Below are 16656 nucleotides of genomic sequence, written 5' to 3' on the forward strand. Positions count from 1 at the left end.
CCCAGTGGGCTCTGCCCTATTGCTACCCACCTTTGTCTTGTGAGCTGTTCTGGAAAAGGCTCTGACAGTGATGGCCCTGGGGGCTGGGGGTAGGCTCCGGGCTCGCCTGTGACTCTCTTTTCCCTCTGCCATCCCAGTGGGGTCAGGCGCCATCCAAGCTCTGCTCACTTGAGCCCCCTCCCCCACCATCCATAACCGTGGCTGTGTCCTTGGTGGAGGGCCTCTGTGTGCATGGTATTGGGCTCAGCCGTGCAGCGGCCCCACCTTTGTTTAAAGCAGTGCTGAAGAGAGCGGCCACCAAGAAGAGCCGCAACGACCTGATACATGCAGAGGAGGGCGAGGACCGTTTCGCGGACCTCAGTGCAGTCGGTGAGTGTGGGCCTGTGCTCTGGCGCAGCCATGGCCCTCTTCTGGCCGTCCTTGTTAGCTCACATGTGCTCTGCTTGCTGAGGGCCCTGATGGGGGATTTGGGGTTCTGGCTGGCCCCACCTGGCTCCATCTGTCTTCACACACCTGGGGCCTGTCGGAGCCTCACTTCCACCTGGCTTCTAAAACTTATGGGGACCAGGTGGAACTGTTTCCCGCCCTCATGTGCAGTGACTGCGGATGCAGCTCTAGGCCACACAGCACTGACCAGTGAAGTCCCTTCCCCTCTGACCTTCACCCGTGGGCCCAGGCGCAGGTAGACAATCTTGGCCCAGTAGTTCTTTGGTGAAGTTAATCAACAGGAGACAGCTGGCAGGGGCTTGCCACTGTGGAAAGGGCACAGAAGCCTGCAGGGTTGCTTGTGAGCAAAGAGCAGAAGGGTGGGAAGATGGCACAGAGGCTTGCAGGCCCATAGCAGGAGCTTGTAGGCATCCCAGGGTCTTTTAGTGGGGAGATGTGGGTGAGAAGCAGCCGCCGCCGAGGGAAACCCAGGGTCCTGGTGGGGGAAGGCCTCACAAGAACCCTGGCCGTGTTTGCAGAGATAGGTCTTCTCTGGCTGCTGGCCGAGGTGCTGAGCACAGGGGGGCTGTGGCCCAACCACACTGCTGTGGTCCGACTGTGGCTGTCCTCTGCCCGTTTGAGAGACAAGCCCTGGACTCATGGGCTACTCTGCAGCAGCCAGCTGGCGGGACGTCCAAGGAGGCTCTGGAGGATCCTGCAGGGTGGGTTTCAGGCAGGCACATGACCCAAATTTAGTTCACAGTGCCAGATGCTGCTGACGGTGAAGGTGTTACGGTGGGAGAGTGGGCATGTGATGAGTGTTGAGCGTGAGGGCGGGGGCAGCTAATTGGGGGTGAGCAGGTAGAGTGTTCTGTGAGGTGGTTCAGCACAGACACCAACATCACACTTCTTGAGCCCTATCTCAGAGATGACATCACATACCCAGGCTCAGTTCAGAGATGACATACACATCCAGGCTCAGCTCAGAGATGCTATCACGTATCAACCCCAATACAGCTCAAGGCTGACAGCATGCATCAAATCTGGTTCTGCCTTTTTCTGGTTTTGGTTATTTAGTTTTCTTTTTTTGGGGGGCTCCCCTTTAGGGTTTACTCCTGGCTCTATGTGGTGGGGCCCAGAGGACATTATGGAGTGCTGGGGATCAAACCTTGCTTGGTTGCTTACAAGGAAGCTCCCTACCCACGTCCTGTCACTCTGGTGCCAGTATGTTTATTTTTGCTTATGTTTTTTATAGCATATAATTAATAAAATTGTTTATAATACAGTTGTTTCAGGCATTCAGTGTTCCAACATCAATTCCACATTCCACCATCAGTGTGACCTTCCCTCCACCAGTGCCCCCAGTTTCCTACCCACTACCCAAGCTGACCCTTTTAGCAGGCACAAACAAATTCACTTCATATTTGTTTCTTTTTATTTAAAAAATTAAAGAACTGTGATTTACAAGTTATTGTTAGTTGAGTTTTAAACATATAATATTTCAACACTAATCTCACCACCAGAGTCAACTTCCTTCACCAGTGTTCCCATATTCCCTCACTACCCCCAACCTACACCCCATCCCCTCAACTTGACAGGCATGTTACATAGTTTCAGTATTTGCAGCTTAGATTTCATGTTTTCCCTTTTGTTGAGTCTGTGATTTGGATATATGGCTATACCACTTATCCATATTACTTCATATTTCATGTTACAACAAAAAGCAAATGGAGTTATCAAAAGATAGATCAACTAAAGTCATTTTGTGATAATTGTTATATCTCACAGTGATGTTATTTGAGTCATTGCGTGAGGATTTACTGAGCTGGTTGGTGCTAGCTAGTTGAACCTTACAGTAGTTTTTGCCCATAGAGCTTGGTAGGTGTCTACGCAACTTTCCCATCAAATTTGCTGTGTTTTCACTGGGCTGCCAGTACTGTGAAATTTGGAGGTGTGGACTGGTATGATTTGGTGGCTCAAAGGATCAGTGAGGTTTGGTTGTGGAGCTGTGCCGTTTCTATGCCTGAGGGTAGGTGGGTGGGGGCTGCTGGGCTTGCCGGCAGGGAGGGGAATCTGCCTGCCCCCATTCTGAGAAGGCCCCAGAGATCTCAGCCTGTGGCAATTCAGCAGCATCAGGTGCTTTTCGAGGTTAGTTGTGGAGCTGGGCTGTTCTATGCCGGGAACTGTTGTGGGCGGGAACTGCTGGTACTTCATTGATGGTGGGTGGGCTGAGGGGAATGTGCCCACTCCCCTCCCGAGAAAGCCCCAGTGCTCTCAGCCCAGAGATTGGCCCTCTGGGATGATTTAGCTGCTTGGCAATCTTTTGGAGAATGGCTTGTGGGGCTAGGCTGTTTCTATGCTGGAGGGACTTTTGATTTTTTTTTTCTTTTTGGGTCACACCCAGCAATGCTCAGGGGTTACTCCTGGCTCTGCATTCAGGAATTACTCCCAGTGGTGCTTGGGGAACCCTGTGGGATGCTGGGAATTGAAACTCGGTCGGCCGTGTGCAAGGCAAATGCCTTACCTGCTGTGCTATCACTCCAACTCTCCACTTTGGATTTTCTTAATTTGCCTCATGTTGGGTTGATATATTTGAATGATCATATAAAATAACCAGATTTTAGTGTTTTTTTTGTTTTATGTTTTATTTATTTAATCTTCCTACATTATTTTTTATTATTGTCACTGGCCTATCACTGTCACTGTCCTGTCCTCCCGTTGTTCATCGATTTGCTCGAGCGGGCCCAGTAATGTCTCCATGGCAGACTTTATTGTTACTGTGTTTGGCATATCGAATATATCACGGGTAGCTTGATTATTACTCAGTTATTTTTGTTTGTTTTGAGTCACACCCAGTGGTGCTCAAGAGCCACACCTGGCCCGGTGCTTGGGGGTTGTTCCTGCTGGTGCTGGTGATGAATCCCGGCTCCCATGGCACAGCTGTACCGCAGCCCCGACAGCTGTGATTTCTATGTGTGCGGCTGTTTCTTTTTCTTTGTTAAAAAAACATGCGGATGCCTCAGCAGGGACTGGTGCTACTTGGCAGGTCAGGTCAGGGTGCATAGATGTCCAGGTGCTTGGACACTGGTGGACCTTGGATCCGTGTCCATGTGTATGCTCCAGCTGGGCGCCCTGTGGACTGGCAGTGCTCTTGCCTTTCTAAAGGGTCTGCCTTATTTCCTCGCCCCAATGTGTGTCTGCCTGTGGCCCAGTTTCTCTGTTTAGCAGCTGGATCGTGTTCAGTCATGTGGAGAGACCAGGTTTTCTTTATCCGTTCCTCTGTGGGTGGCTCTTGGGTCGTCTCCATGTCTCTGCGGCTTGGGCCCATGTGGGGCGGCTGAACTGCTGACCCCAGGGCCAGCTCTGCGTCTTGCCTGTGTATGCCGGGACTCCAGCCTCCCAGCCCTGCAGAGGGGCCTCAATGACAGGTGTGAGCCCACCATGCAGCTCTGCCCTGAAGTCTGGCAAGTGTTTCTCCTGCTCTGGGTTGCTCCAGCAGCTTGTGTCCCTGGGCACCCACAGTGCCTTCTCTCTGGCCAGAGACTGCTGCTGAGTCTGCTGGCTTTGATCTCAGTCTTTAGCTTTTATTTTCTGCTCCTCTTTCCTCCCACTTTTTTTTTTTGCTTTTGGGCCACATCTCGCAATACTCAAGGGTTTCTCCTGGCTCTGCACTCAGGAATCATTCTGGGGTGGGGGTGGGGGCACAGGGTAACAGGGAACCTATGGAATATCTGGGATCCAACCCAGGTTGGCTGTGTGCAAGACAAATGGCTTCCCTCCTGTCTGTTGCTCTGGTCCCCGTTGCTACTTTCCCCGACAGTGCTGAAGATGCTGAGTGTTCTTGTGAGTTACATTTAGCTGGCTTTTGCTATTCCAAACCTGGGCCTGTGGTCTGTCAGGGGCAGCCCATCCTGGGTGCCAGTAGCAGGAGTGGAACGCATTGCATTGTGTTCTGACTCCCACTTTCACTTGCCCCACTCCTCCCCTCTTGCTGTCCACATCCTGTTCCTCTCTAGCCTCTCCTTCATGCTTAGTCCCCTGGGAGACTTTGGCATCTGCTTCTTCTTCCTCCAGGCTGACCCCGCACTCCCAGCTGGAAATGCTTCTTGGCTTCCTTGGTTCATTTCTGGTCATGTGACCCATCATGTCCCCCACGAAGTCGCTCTGTTTCCTGTCCCATACCCCTTCCTACCCGGGGCCCCTGCACAGCTGCCTCGTGCGTGGGCCCTCATGTCTCCTGGGTCGGGGCCCCTGCACAGCTGCCTCGTGCGTGGGCCTCCTGGGTCTTAGGGTCATCAGAGGATTATGTCCAGCCAGCTCTGCTGGGACATTGGGGCTTCTCCCTCACTTGAGTGGTCTAATGAGGGCTGTGGCTGGGGCAGCTTTCCCAGGGGACTCCTTGCTGTCTCCTCCTGTCTTCTGGGCTCCATGCTGAATCTCTTTGGTGTTCACACTGGTGCTCCTGTCTGTGCTCAGGGTCTCTCCCTCACTCCCTCAGTTCAGTGTCCCAGCCACTGGAGACCCTGCTACTTCATCCGTGTCTCCAGCTTTTTGCCTCTGTGCTGCATTTACCCCTCTAATTGCTTTCTCTTTCTTTGCGTTTTTTTTTTAAAAAATTTTTATTAGTGAAACACCATAAGGTACAGTTGTAGACTTACAAATTTTTGTGCTTTGGTTTCAGTTATACAATGATCAAGTACCCATCCCTCCACCAGTGCTCATTCTCCACCGCCACTGATCCCAGTATCCCTCCCTTTCCCGCTCACTCCCCCCACTCCATCCACCCTGCCTCTGTGGCAGGGCATTTCCTTTTGTTCTCTCTCTCCTTTTGGGTGCTGTGGTTTGCAAAAGAGGCATTGAGTGGCAATCATGTTCTGTCTGTAGTCTACTTTCAGCATGCATCTCCCATCCTGGGAGGATCCTCCCAACACCCTTTATTCGGTGCTCCCTAGGATCTAAGTCACACTTTCACACATGCTCAGGGCTGGGCAGATAGTATAGGGGTAAGATGTAAGATGCTTTTTGAGGGGGCACACCCAGCGATGCTCAGGGGTTTCTCCTGCCTCTGCACTCAGGGATCACTCCTGGCACTGCTCAGGGCACCACATGGGATGCTGGGGATCAAACCTACTTGGGCGCCGTCCCCACTGTGCTATCACTTTAGCCCCAGCACTTTTTTTTTTTAATGCAGCCATCCTGGTTTGAATCTCAGCACCACATACAGCCCTTCAGCGTTGCCAAGAGTCACTTTTGAGCACAAAACCAGGAATTGTTCCTGAACACTTGCATATTTTCCAAAGGGCTGTGGTGCTCTATCTCTCCTGCCGCTTGTGTTCTGTAGTCTCATGCTGCTTCCCCCACTTTGGGGAGGCTGATGGTGATGGGCAGGCAAAGGAAGGAACGAGGGCCAGGCTGGTTGGTGTCAGTTGCAGTTTATTCCATTCCCATCTCCATTCTCCCCTGATTCTCCTCCTGCTTCTTCCTCCCCCATGCTACTTCATTCTCCTTCTTGATCCCCCTTTCAATCTCCTTCTTGCTCTGACTCCCCAGCCCCCTCTTACAGCCTAGTTAAATCCCCCAGCTTGAGGGGTTGGTGCTTACACATAGGTGTGGTCACAATCAACAGAGGTAAAGTCTTTCCCTCAGGGGATGCTCCTTCTAGGACAGATTCTCATTCAGTAGGACGACCCACCCAAGACCCATGGGTGTGTTTCTCCTCTCCTTGTCCAACAAACATATAAACATTCATAATATTATTTTGTATGGACACAGTAAGAGATACATTAAGCTTATAGGTCCATCTCGATCTCAGATTACAGTGCTCAGGCCAGATTAGTTTTACCTATCCCTAGCAGGGTCCTTATCTCATCTTTACTTTTGGATCATGACAGCATTTGTCCATGACCATGCTCTCAACTTATAGTTGAGTATTGTGGCATTTTGGCCTGGCCCATTTCGAAGCCAGGGTAGCTCACAGCTTGCCCTGGGTCCATTCAGTCCCTCGTCAGGACCCTGCTTTTTGGGTGCTAGGAACTAAGGGCAACTGAGGCTTAAGTCGAGGAAGCAGATGCCCCAGAGTGTGTATTATTTGGAGTCTTAACTTCCAAGTTGCAAAAGCATAATATTAACTGTCTTCCTTTGTCCATATACATAGGGCATTGCTTTAAAGTAAATGATTCAAAAGATATAAGGAGAGGAGAAAGAAAGGCAACATTTCACTCATACATATAAAATCATAGATTTCTGAGGAATCTAACCTTACAAATTAACAGAATCTGATTAGGGGAAAAAGCTGATTAACTGGTTGCGGAAGAGAGCATGGAGAAGTTACAGATAAGCACAGAGGAATGGGAGTGACTGTGATAGGTGTAACCTGATAAACCTAAGCTCCTTGTAGCAAGGGAGAAAGGACAAACCTGTGTTGTCCTACAAACACTGAAGGGTATGATTCCAAAACAAAAGCAAAAGCAAAAGCAAGGAATTGTCTTCCTCTGAGCTACATTCCCATTCCCTTTCCTTATTTCTTTGCCAGGTTATTTATTGTGCTTTGTACTCTAGGCTACTAGTTTGGGTTAAGAGTGCACGTAACTCTGGACTGCAATGGTGCCTCCAAAGATTTGGCCATCATGGGTTTGATCCCCAGCACCACCAGGCAGTAACCCCCTGAGCATGGCCGGTGTGGCCCCCAGACAAGCAAGCAAACACATGAGAGTACATCCCTCTACAGGGGAGTATGATGCTTCCTCTGTGTTGCCAGTTTCTCATGGTCATTATATTTGGCCATTTGGGCTGCATTGAAGCCCCAGGGCCACTGACCATTCCTCCTGGGTATCCGGTGCTCCTGTTCAGCCCTCAGGCAGCTAGCCAGGAGCAAGCCACACAGTCCCGGCATTCTCTGAGACCTCCTGCTTTGCTGGGACTGAGCTGCTGTGCCCACACATCCAGAAGGGTAGGTGTCACTCCCCTCCCGTGAGAACTCTACCAGCAGTTGCATCACTTCTGTTGCTCACTCTGGTGGGGATACCCGCCCACTGCAAGGGGCAACACTTGTTTGTCCCTTCACTGGCCAGAAGGTCAGTGACTGCAGGACAGTGTGTGCTGGTGTCTATCAGGCTTGTCCATCTGGTTCATACCTTCACTGGCCCAATTGGTTCCCGCCTGTTCCCTTCCATCCTCACCCTGACCCCAGTACACACCCCCTCCCACTCACAAACACACACTCACACATACAAACACACACTCTCACACCCACTTACAAATGCACACATATAATACACATTTACACACTCAGAAACACACATGCACATGTTCACATATTTACACCACACCCACATTTACAAACACTCAAACACACACACATACATGCACATACACACATGCTCACATACTCACAAGCCACACCCCCCACTCAAAAACACACACTCATAAACATATAAACACACACTCATCAGCACACAAACACATACACACTCAAACACACTTATTCTCCCAACACACATACACTCATACACTCACACACATGCACACTCACTGTTGCACAGCATCACACACTCACACAGAACTCATACATATTCTCATACACACTCACATTCACAACACACACCCATACATGCTCTTATATGAACTTTCACACACACAAACACAGCACATACAAACACATACAACTCTCACAGTCACAAAACATACACACTTTCGTACCTGCCCTCACATCTACACACACACATTCATACCCACAGACTTTCACACAAACATACACACACTTTCACACTCGTCACAACACTCACACACATTCTTGCATAACTCACACAAGTTATATACACATATTCATACTCACTAACACAGGAACACGCATGCACTCTCTCACATACACACTTTCACACATATTCTCATACTTCTATGTGCTTCCACACTCATGCACTCACACTCACACAGCCCACACCCAGACGCAGAGGGCCCAGTCCGCCAGCTTGTTCTGATGCAGGCTGACCGCGTCACCTACCAGTCGGTTTAGTTCTCCATGTCCATCGTGCTCAAAAATCACCTTTTCTTGAAATAGGCTTTTTTGTTCTAAAGAATATATGCTGAGTGAGTTCAGCCTAGATCTAGCAGAGACTTGAAAAGCAGAGGCCACTCTCCTGGGCTATGGCCATGGCTGTTTCTTCCTACCATGTGCACAGACGGGGGTGTTGGCGAATATGGCACAGGCCATCTGCTGGAGATAGGAGCCTGGCTGGAGGGGATCAGTTGGTAGCCTGTCCCTGCTGTCCCTGCTGTGCCCTGGACTGTGCAGGGCAGCACTTAACTGCTGTCCAGGAAGCCACCCTGGCCATGCTGGATGATTCTGAGGGTACTTGGGGCTGGGGGAGGGGACATTCTTGCTGTGTGTATATAGTGTGCGTCTCCTGGCACCCCGGGCGGGTGGTTGTCTGCGGGTCCATACTTGTCCTTGCTTCAGTCCTCTGAGCATCTCAGCATCAGCCTTGCACATGGAGCCTGGACTCAGGGTCTCTGCATTGGGGTGTGGAGTGTGTGCTTGGTGTGGATGATGTAAGGCTCAACTGAGGGTACACATGTATGTGTGTGCATGTCTGTAAAGTGTGTGTGTGTGTGTGTATGTGCGTGCTCAGTGCTGATGATGAGGGACGCAGTCTTGTACACTGGGGTCCGTGGGAGCGTGCAAGGCGCTATGAGACTCAGTGATGCTTGAGCCGGCTCTCCAAGGGAGGGCTCGTGGCCTTCGCCGCTACCTCCCATAGCAGCATCTCTGTCTAGATGCTCTGTGCTTGCTGAGCTGGGGCTGGGGACTTGGAAGCAGGCAGCGCCCCCAGGCCCCATGGAGGTGGGTTGCCTGGGCTTCAGGATTCAGCTCCCGGGGAGGCCAGGGATGCCTGTTTCCACCCAGAAGCCCAAGTGAGCAAGGGCTCATTCCCATTTGTGAAGGGTGGTGGGTCAGGGCCTGCTGGGGTATGGAGTGTGTATGAGTGTGCGTGCATATGTGTATATTTCGTGTATATGTGTACATTTGTGTGCTCAGTGCTGATATCAAAGCCTGAAGCTCTTCTGGGGACACTGTCCACCTGGGAATATCCCTCCTGGGGACACTGTTCTGGGAGTACTCCTCCTGTGGACATTGTTCTTCTGGGGAACACTTCCTGGGAACACTGTCCCCTTGGGAACTCCCCGAGGACCCAGGTCCTGGTTGAGTGGAGCTGGAGACAGAGCATGTGCTAGGATCCCTCGTCCCCATCCACCCTCAGAAAGTCTTCCTGTTCCCACAGGGTCCCCCTTCACTCGTGCCAGCCTCAAGAGCGGGAAGACGGAGAGCTCGTCATACTTCCGTCGGAAGGAGAAGATGTTCCGCTTCTTCATCCGGCGCATGGTCAAGGCTCAGAGCTTCTACTGGGTGGTGCTGTGTGTCGTGGCCCTTAACACACTGTGTGTGGCTATGGTGCACTACCACCAGCCGCAGAGGCTAACCACTGCACTGTGTACGTAGCCGGACTGGGTCCCCACTGCCCACAGTGCTGTGGACACTCACCATGCACTGTGTACGTAGGCGGGCTGAGCCCCACTCCTGCAGTGCTGTGGACACTCACCATACGCTGTGTATGTAGCTGGGCCGAGCTCCCACTGCCCGCAGTAATGTGGACATACCTGTGGAGATCCCCATTTTAGGAAACAGAAATCTGCCATGCATCACTGTGTCCCCTCAGAGCTCCTGAGATTCCCGATGGTGCTAGCGTGACTCAGGGAGCAAGGTAGAGAGGATTGTAGTCAGTGAGAGGTGGGGAGGGCAGTGGTCAGTGAAAGGCTGGGGAGGGCCATGGTTCAATGAAGGTTGGAGTGGGCAGGTTCCTTGAGAATGGGGACACCAGGGCATGTCCCTTAGAGACAGGGAGTGTCCTCATGTGGTAAACCCTGGCCTCACAGGACAGATGCCAACCCACGCACTGACCCCAAGCGTCCCAGCCTTACTCCCCAATTAAAGCAGGATTCTGGAATGTAGAGCAGAAGTGTGTTTGTGGCCCCAGGACCCATGTGGATAAGCCTCTTTTCTGGGGTAGCAGGGCTGGGTGGGGGTCTGCCCCTCTGTCCTAGGTCTTTGAGAGCACTGGCCAGCTCACGCTCAAGGTCAGCCGTTAGGTATCTGTGGCCCCTGTGGGGTCTGATCCTCCTTGGTGGGGGTCCCCAGCTATTGTGGATGACTGTGGGGCTTTCAGGTGTGGAACGTCCTGAGCTCTGCTGGGTGGGTGAGGCCTGCTACTTTGTCTTGGGGGTCCTGTTGCCAGGCTGCTGGGTTCCTGGATAGGGCCGGGTCAGTGCATGGGGGGAAGCTAGGGGAGCAGTTCAGGGGCTGGGTCAGGGTGCTGGGGTGGGGAGGCTGGGGGAGCAGGTCAGGGGCTGGGTCAGGACACGGGGGGAGGCTGGGGGAGCAGGTCAGGGGCTGGGTCAGGGCGTGGTGGGGGAGGCTGAGGGAGCAGGTCAGGGGCTGGGTCAGGGCATGGGGGTGGGGAGGCTGGAGGAACAAACAGGTCAGGGGCCGGGTCAGGGCGTGTGGGGGGAGGCCGGGGGAGCAGGTCAGGCGCCGGGTAAGGCCCGGTCAGGGCACAGAGGAGCAGGTTCAGGTCTTTGACTTTGGCAGCGCTTCTAGTCAGAAGCTGCAACTGAGTGGTGCCCATTGGTGCTCTCCAGCTTCTGAACACACCTTCCTCCTAGTGTCCTGGTCATATGATGCTCTGGGCCTGGGGACACAGGGTCAGAGGCTACAGGTTCGAATCTTGAAACGATTCCTGCTCAGCGCTTCAGTAGGAGAGTGCGAAGATTTTCACAGACACCCACCACTCTTGGGTTGGCCAGTGGTCTGCCTGGGCTTGACCTGTGGGTGCCCACCTACTGGCTGGCCTGCAGAAGTGTAGGTGCCCAAGGGAGCCTGTGTGCTCACTCAGATGGACCCTGTGTCCTGGCTGCTCCGGGGATGCTCCGGGTAGAGACACCCTCTGCTAGTGGGGAGACCCCGTGGCCAGGGTTCAAACTTAACCTAATGCTGGGGGGTCCTGAGGAGAGGCAGTTGGGCCCGCTGCAGCCTGGTGGGTGGGCTGGCAGGAGGCCACTGCAGGGATGCACCTTGTTGCATGATAGCTGCCATCTTCTTCTTGGCTGTTGGCAGCTGGGGTTGCACTGAGGCAGGGCATACAGTGACTGACCCTCTCTTCTCTGCTTCCAGACTTTGCAGAGTTTGTCTTCCTGGGCCTCTTCCTCACAGAGATGTCCCTGAAGATGTATGGCCTGGGGCCTCGGAGCTACTTCCGCTCGTCCTTCAATTGCTTCGACTTCGGGGTGAGTGTCCAGTCCGCAGGAGAGCCCTCAGGTCTGAGTATGTGCTGAGTGCCCCACTCTGCTACACCCACCTGGACTCACCTGGGAGCTGTTGGGCCAGAAAGCTGCCCACAGACAGGGAGGTGATGCTGATGTAGGGGTTGCCCTGTGGCCAGGCAAGCTGCTTGCACCAGCAGCACTTAAGGAGACTGACAGCCCAAGGCAGCCCAACAGCCTCAGGGGCCAGAGGGGCGCAGTGTGCCCAGTGGGGCCCCTTCCCTGTAGGGAAGACTCTGGGGAAAGTTTCAGAGTCTCAGGGAACTGGGCCCAGGGCCAGGGTCACTTGCCAGGCCAAACTGAGTGCTCAGGTTGCCTACCAGCACAGGGTGTCTCTGACGGCTGATAGGACCTGCTCAGGCCCTGAAGGAAGTGGATGCCTCAGTGCAGGGAGCACTCACCCTGCAGAGTCACAGTGCAGGGAGTACTCACCCCCACAGAGTCTCAAAACAAGGAGCAGTAACTCCCCCAGAGTCTCAGGACAGGGAGCACTTGCCCTGCAGAGTCCCAGTGCACTATAGCTGTGCAGTCTCAGCTGCTGAAAAGAAACCTGGCCTCAGGCAGAAGTAAAGCTCCACCTGAAAACAGTCTGTCTTCAGCCCCTCTCCTGTGAGCTGGGCGCTGCAGTTAGGGGAACAGGTGTTGTTCTTGTCAGCGGCATGTGACTCTCACTTTATAGATGAGTATCTGAAGACTCGGATTGGCCCCAGGCTGCCCAGGCAGGCAGTGTTTAGGGGAACAATGTTGGAACCCACGTCTACTGGCCCCAAGGTGATGGCTTCACACCTGTGTGCAGGAGAGACCTACTGCTCAGGTACCCCCCGAGTCAGGGCCACACAGTTGACAGATGCGGGGGGCGGGGGGCACGCGAGTCAGACACGCCACCTTGTAGATGTGCTTCTGGTTGGAACTAACTGGGCTCAGGGCATGGCAATAATCACACCTAAACTGACCCATTTTTCTAAGGTTTATCAGCTTAACGCAGCACTCTGTTATCTCCATTTCTGTGGGCCAGGGGCCAGGTGTGTAACTGAACGTGAGTTGTGATCCAGGTGAGGTCTAGATGTGAGTCATTCCACAGTGGGTCAGGCTGGGAAGGCTGCGTTATTGCAGGGATGTTGGTAGAGTACAGAAGACCAGCCTGCTCCTCAGGCACGGTGGTTCCAGCCGATCTTGTGTCCTGGTTGCAGACTACATGGAAGCACTGAGGATAGGGTGCTTGCGTGAGGAGCCCCCAGACACCCAGGAAGGAGCACAGGATAGCCTCAGAATCAATGCTGATCAGTTTTGCCATTAAAAAAAAACTTTGCTAGCCACCTGTACACCAGAATGGACACCAGGAGGCAGGGCCACTGGGGCCATCAGAGGCAGGATGCACCCTCCCCTGTGTATGCCCTCACACCCTCCATGCTCCTTCCTTGCCCAAATAAAATGCTCTCATTGCCTACCAGCTCCTTGGAGCTTTTTTCCCACATTAGTTATCTGTTCAACATTCAGGTCAGGGCCGTGGATGGCTGATCATCACCCACTCCATGTGGCAGATACTCCAGGGTGGCCGGGCAAAGGCCCTCTGCTCACAAGGGCACATTGGAGCTCAACCGGCGAGCACTGGGAGTCCCTAAGGCCTGAGGCCCCCTCTGGGCTTCTGGTCTGACCTCAGCATCATCTTTCCTGTTTTGGGAGAGGTAACAGGTCCAGCCAGTAGGACGGTTCTCTCACCTGCTTCCTGCCAGTGCCACATAGGGACTCTTGGGGATTCTCCTTTTCAAACCAAGCTGTGAAGACCTTTGAGAACTTCACAAGATGTTCTTCCCTCTTGGTGGTCACTGGCCATCTCACCTCCCCACTGTGTCCCCTTCCTGTGGAGGGCCCTGATCAGCACACTTGGTCCTGGAGTGCTGACTGCTTCCTGAGGCCAGTGCCAGGCTAAGTGCCAGAGGGTGGGATTGGCAGTGGTGTGAGACTCTGCCTTTGGTCTTTTTGTTATCTGTACTCCCTCAGAGTCTCTCCACTGTGAGTACACAGTGGGGATTGGAGGTCTCGGCGAGTCCTGGAACACAAAGCGATTTTTGCATGATGTTGTGGTGGGTTAAGCCACATGGCGTCATGCACAAAAGCTGTGTCTGCCTCACTGAAAATGCCTTAGTGTTGAAAAGTGCTAACTCTCTGGCCTTTTGGGAGCTAGCACTAATCTTTTTTTCTTTTTTTTTTTTAAACCTCCTTAGCAGTGCTCAGTGCCAGGATCCAGGCTGCACCCATCAGTGTCAGCACCCACCCTGGGTGCAGGGGAGGCACCATTGTGACCTCATTGCTGCCTCTGAGTTCAACAAGCAGCACAACTTCCTTGGTGGCTTCAACACTAGTGGTCGTGTTGGGGGTGTATTGCTCTGTGTTGGTGCTGTTGACTGATGGAGTGGTAGAAAAGCTTTTGGGGGTGTCAGAGGAACCATACTGTGCCGGGGGTCAAATCCAGCACTCCTGTGTGCAAAGCTTGTGCTCCAGTCCTTTGAGTCAATTCTCCAGCCCTCTACTATTTTAAACCCTTTATTGTCATTTCAGCAAAAGTATATCTATAGCATCCTTTAGAAAGGATTTTAGATCTTAACCATGGCTTAAAATCCTTAGCGAGGGGCTGGAGTGATAGTACAGCGGGTAGGGCATTTGCCTTGCACGTGGCCGATCCGAGTTTGATTCCCAGCATCCCATATGGTCCCCTGAGCACTGGCAGGAATAATTCTTGAGTGCAAAGCGAGGAGCAATCTCTGTGCATTGCTGGGTGTGACCCAAAGAGCCAAAAAATAAAAATAAACAAAAAAATAAAATAAAATCCTTAGCGAGGGGCCAGAGCGATGGTACAATGGGTAGGGTGTTTGCCATACGCATGGTCTCCCAAGCAATGCCAGGAGTAATTCCTGAGTGCAGAGCTAGAAGTAACCCCTGAGGATCACCAGGTGTGATTCCTCTGCCAAAAATAATTCTTAGTAAGCCATGTAAGCAAATGTGTTCTTATCCAGGCTTTATTATCTATGTACAATTAGGGCCAGTTTTAGGGCTGATTTAGCATCATTCTTTCCTTCCAAGGAGATGCTCTAGGATCTAGGATCACTCTTGTTCTGTGGTCAGGGGCCACATTTGGTGGTGCTTGGGGGACCATATGCAGTGCCAAGATTTGAACCATTTTCCCAGCTGCAGCTGCATGCAAGGGACATGTCCTCACCTCTGGATTGTATCTGGCCCTGGCCCCTTCCCTGGGGTTCCTCGGCATTTCAAACTGTGAATGAGCAATAGCTTTCCTTCAAGGTACAGCTGCATTTGCCCCTGCCTGTCTTGTAAGTGGAAGCTCTAAAGTTAGGCATTGGTGGGGCCAGAGAGATTAATCGGAGGGCTGGAACACTTTTGTATGGAAGAGATCCCTAATACTTGGAAAAAACATTTCTGGCATTAACTTGTCTTCAGTTACGAAACTCTTCCACACCTATTTTATTTTATTTTTTGCTTTTTTTGGGTCACACCCGGCGATGCACAGGGGTTACTTCTGGCTCTTCACTTAGGAATTACTTCTGGTGGTGCTCGGGGTACCATACGGGATACTGGGAATCGAACCCAGGTCGGTCACGTGCAAGGCAGACGCCCTACCTGCTGTGCTACTGCTCAAGCCCCTCCACACCTGTTTTAGTAGAGGGTCAGTTCATCTACTCCAGAAGGTCCCAGATCCTACTGCCCCCTTTTCAAAAGAATTACTTAGTGCCCTTCTGGAAATCTACCTTATCTAAGCAAGCCCACAGAAAGCCCCTCTCCCCAATTGTCTTTGCAACTATTAACACCCTTCTGGTGTTAATTCCAGCACCCCAGGGGACAGTGCTCCCCATTTTGGGAATCAGTGGTATACACAGAGAGTCTCTTGCTAATCACTGATACCAGCCAGATCTTTCAGAGAGTTTGTTGCGGCCTCTCTGTCAGTCCGGGCTGCCTCCCCTGGTACCCTGATGTTATGGAGACAGCCCTTCCCTTCATTCCCAGGAACCAGCCTAAGCTGCTTCAGACTTTTCTTCTGCAGCCTCCTCTGCTCTCTCAGCCTTCATGGAAGGACGAGAGTCAGGGCCTCACTGTGATGAGGCTGTGGCTTCAGGGCCTGTAAGGGCTGGATTGGGCTTTTGCCCAGATCGCGCAGCTGTCCTCCTGCTCAAAGTCCTCTGTCCCCCCCCCCCCCCTTTTTTTTTGATCATTTGCATGCCCATGGCAGCAGCACTTTCCATTTCTTTCCAGAACTTTCCTTTGCACCCTGGCTAACGGGTTGGCTAACGGCTGGCTAACGGCTCAGCCCAATTTTTGGTTTACGCAGCTCTGGGCCTGTCTCAGTTTCTGGCCTGGCTTTTTCACTAAACGTCCCTTCAGAGTGTGAAGTGTGGGACACTCCCTTTCTCTGGAGCATGTAGAGGCCTCATTGGGCAGTTATTGTGTCTGAGCAGAGGAGCAAGCCAGGAATGGCCCAGAGACTTGTTCCAGACAGTTGTCACGCAGCTGCCACTTGTAAGAACATGCCTGCCAAGTGTTCAAGCGCATGTAAGAAAGTGAAGTGTCTGAGCTGCTTTACCACATAGGCTCGATAGCACAAGGCCTCCAGCCTGCACAGCAGGACTCCTTCTGCTTCCTGGGAGTTAACCAGGCTGATGTGTTAGTGTGGAGATGACAGGAACTCTGAGGCCATGAGGAGTGTCAGTAGAGACCCGGCTGTCCTTCCCGGCTGACCAGGCTGATGTGTTAGCGCAGAGAAAAGCTGCTGTTGCTGATCAGGGCAGCTGGGCTGGTGCCACCAGGTCTTCTGATGCCTCTGGAGGACATTTCAAGGGCAGTCAC

The 16656-nt window shown here is 52.5% G+C and overlaps 1 protein-coding gene across 7 annotated transcripts in view; it reads left to right on the forward strand.

Annotated features, from left to right (window-relative positions):
- CACNA1B (calcium voltage-gated channel subunit alpha1 B) overlaps positions 1–16656 on the forward strand; it is a 167086-nt gene that overhangs the window by 34686 nt on the left and 115744 nt on the right. For 4 of the 7 annotated variants that reach the window (XM_056132892.1, XM_056132893.1, XM_056132895.1 and 1 more), the window contains exons 10-12: positions 277–369; positions 9705–9914; positions 11651–11763. In XM_056132892.1, coding sequence (XP_055988867.1) covers positions 277–369; positions 9705–9914; positions 11651–11763 — 416 coding nt within the window. The remainder of the gene's footprint in view (positions 1–276; positions 370–9704; positions 9915–11650; positions 11764–16656) is intronic. The other 3 variants (XM_056132894.1, XM_056132896.1, XM_056132898.1) reach the window with 1 other exon arrangement.

Source organism: Sorex fumeus, unplaced genomic scaffold (genome assembly GCF_029834395.1).
Source record: "Sorex fumeus unplaced genomic scaffold, SorFum_2.1 ptg000095l, whole genome shotgun sequence".
Classification (NCBI taxonomy): Eukaryota; Metazoa; Chordata; class Mammalia; order Eulipotyphla; family Soricidae; genus Sorex; species Sorex fumeus.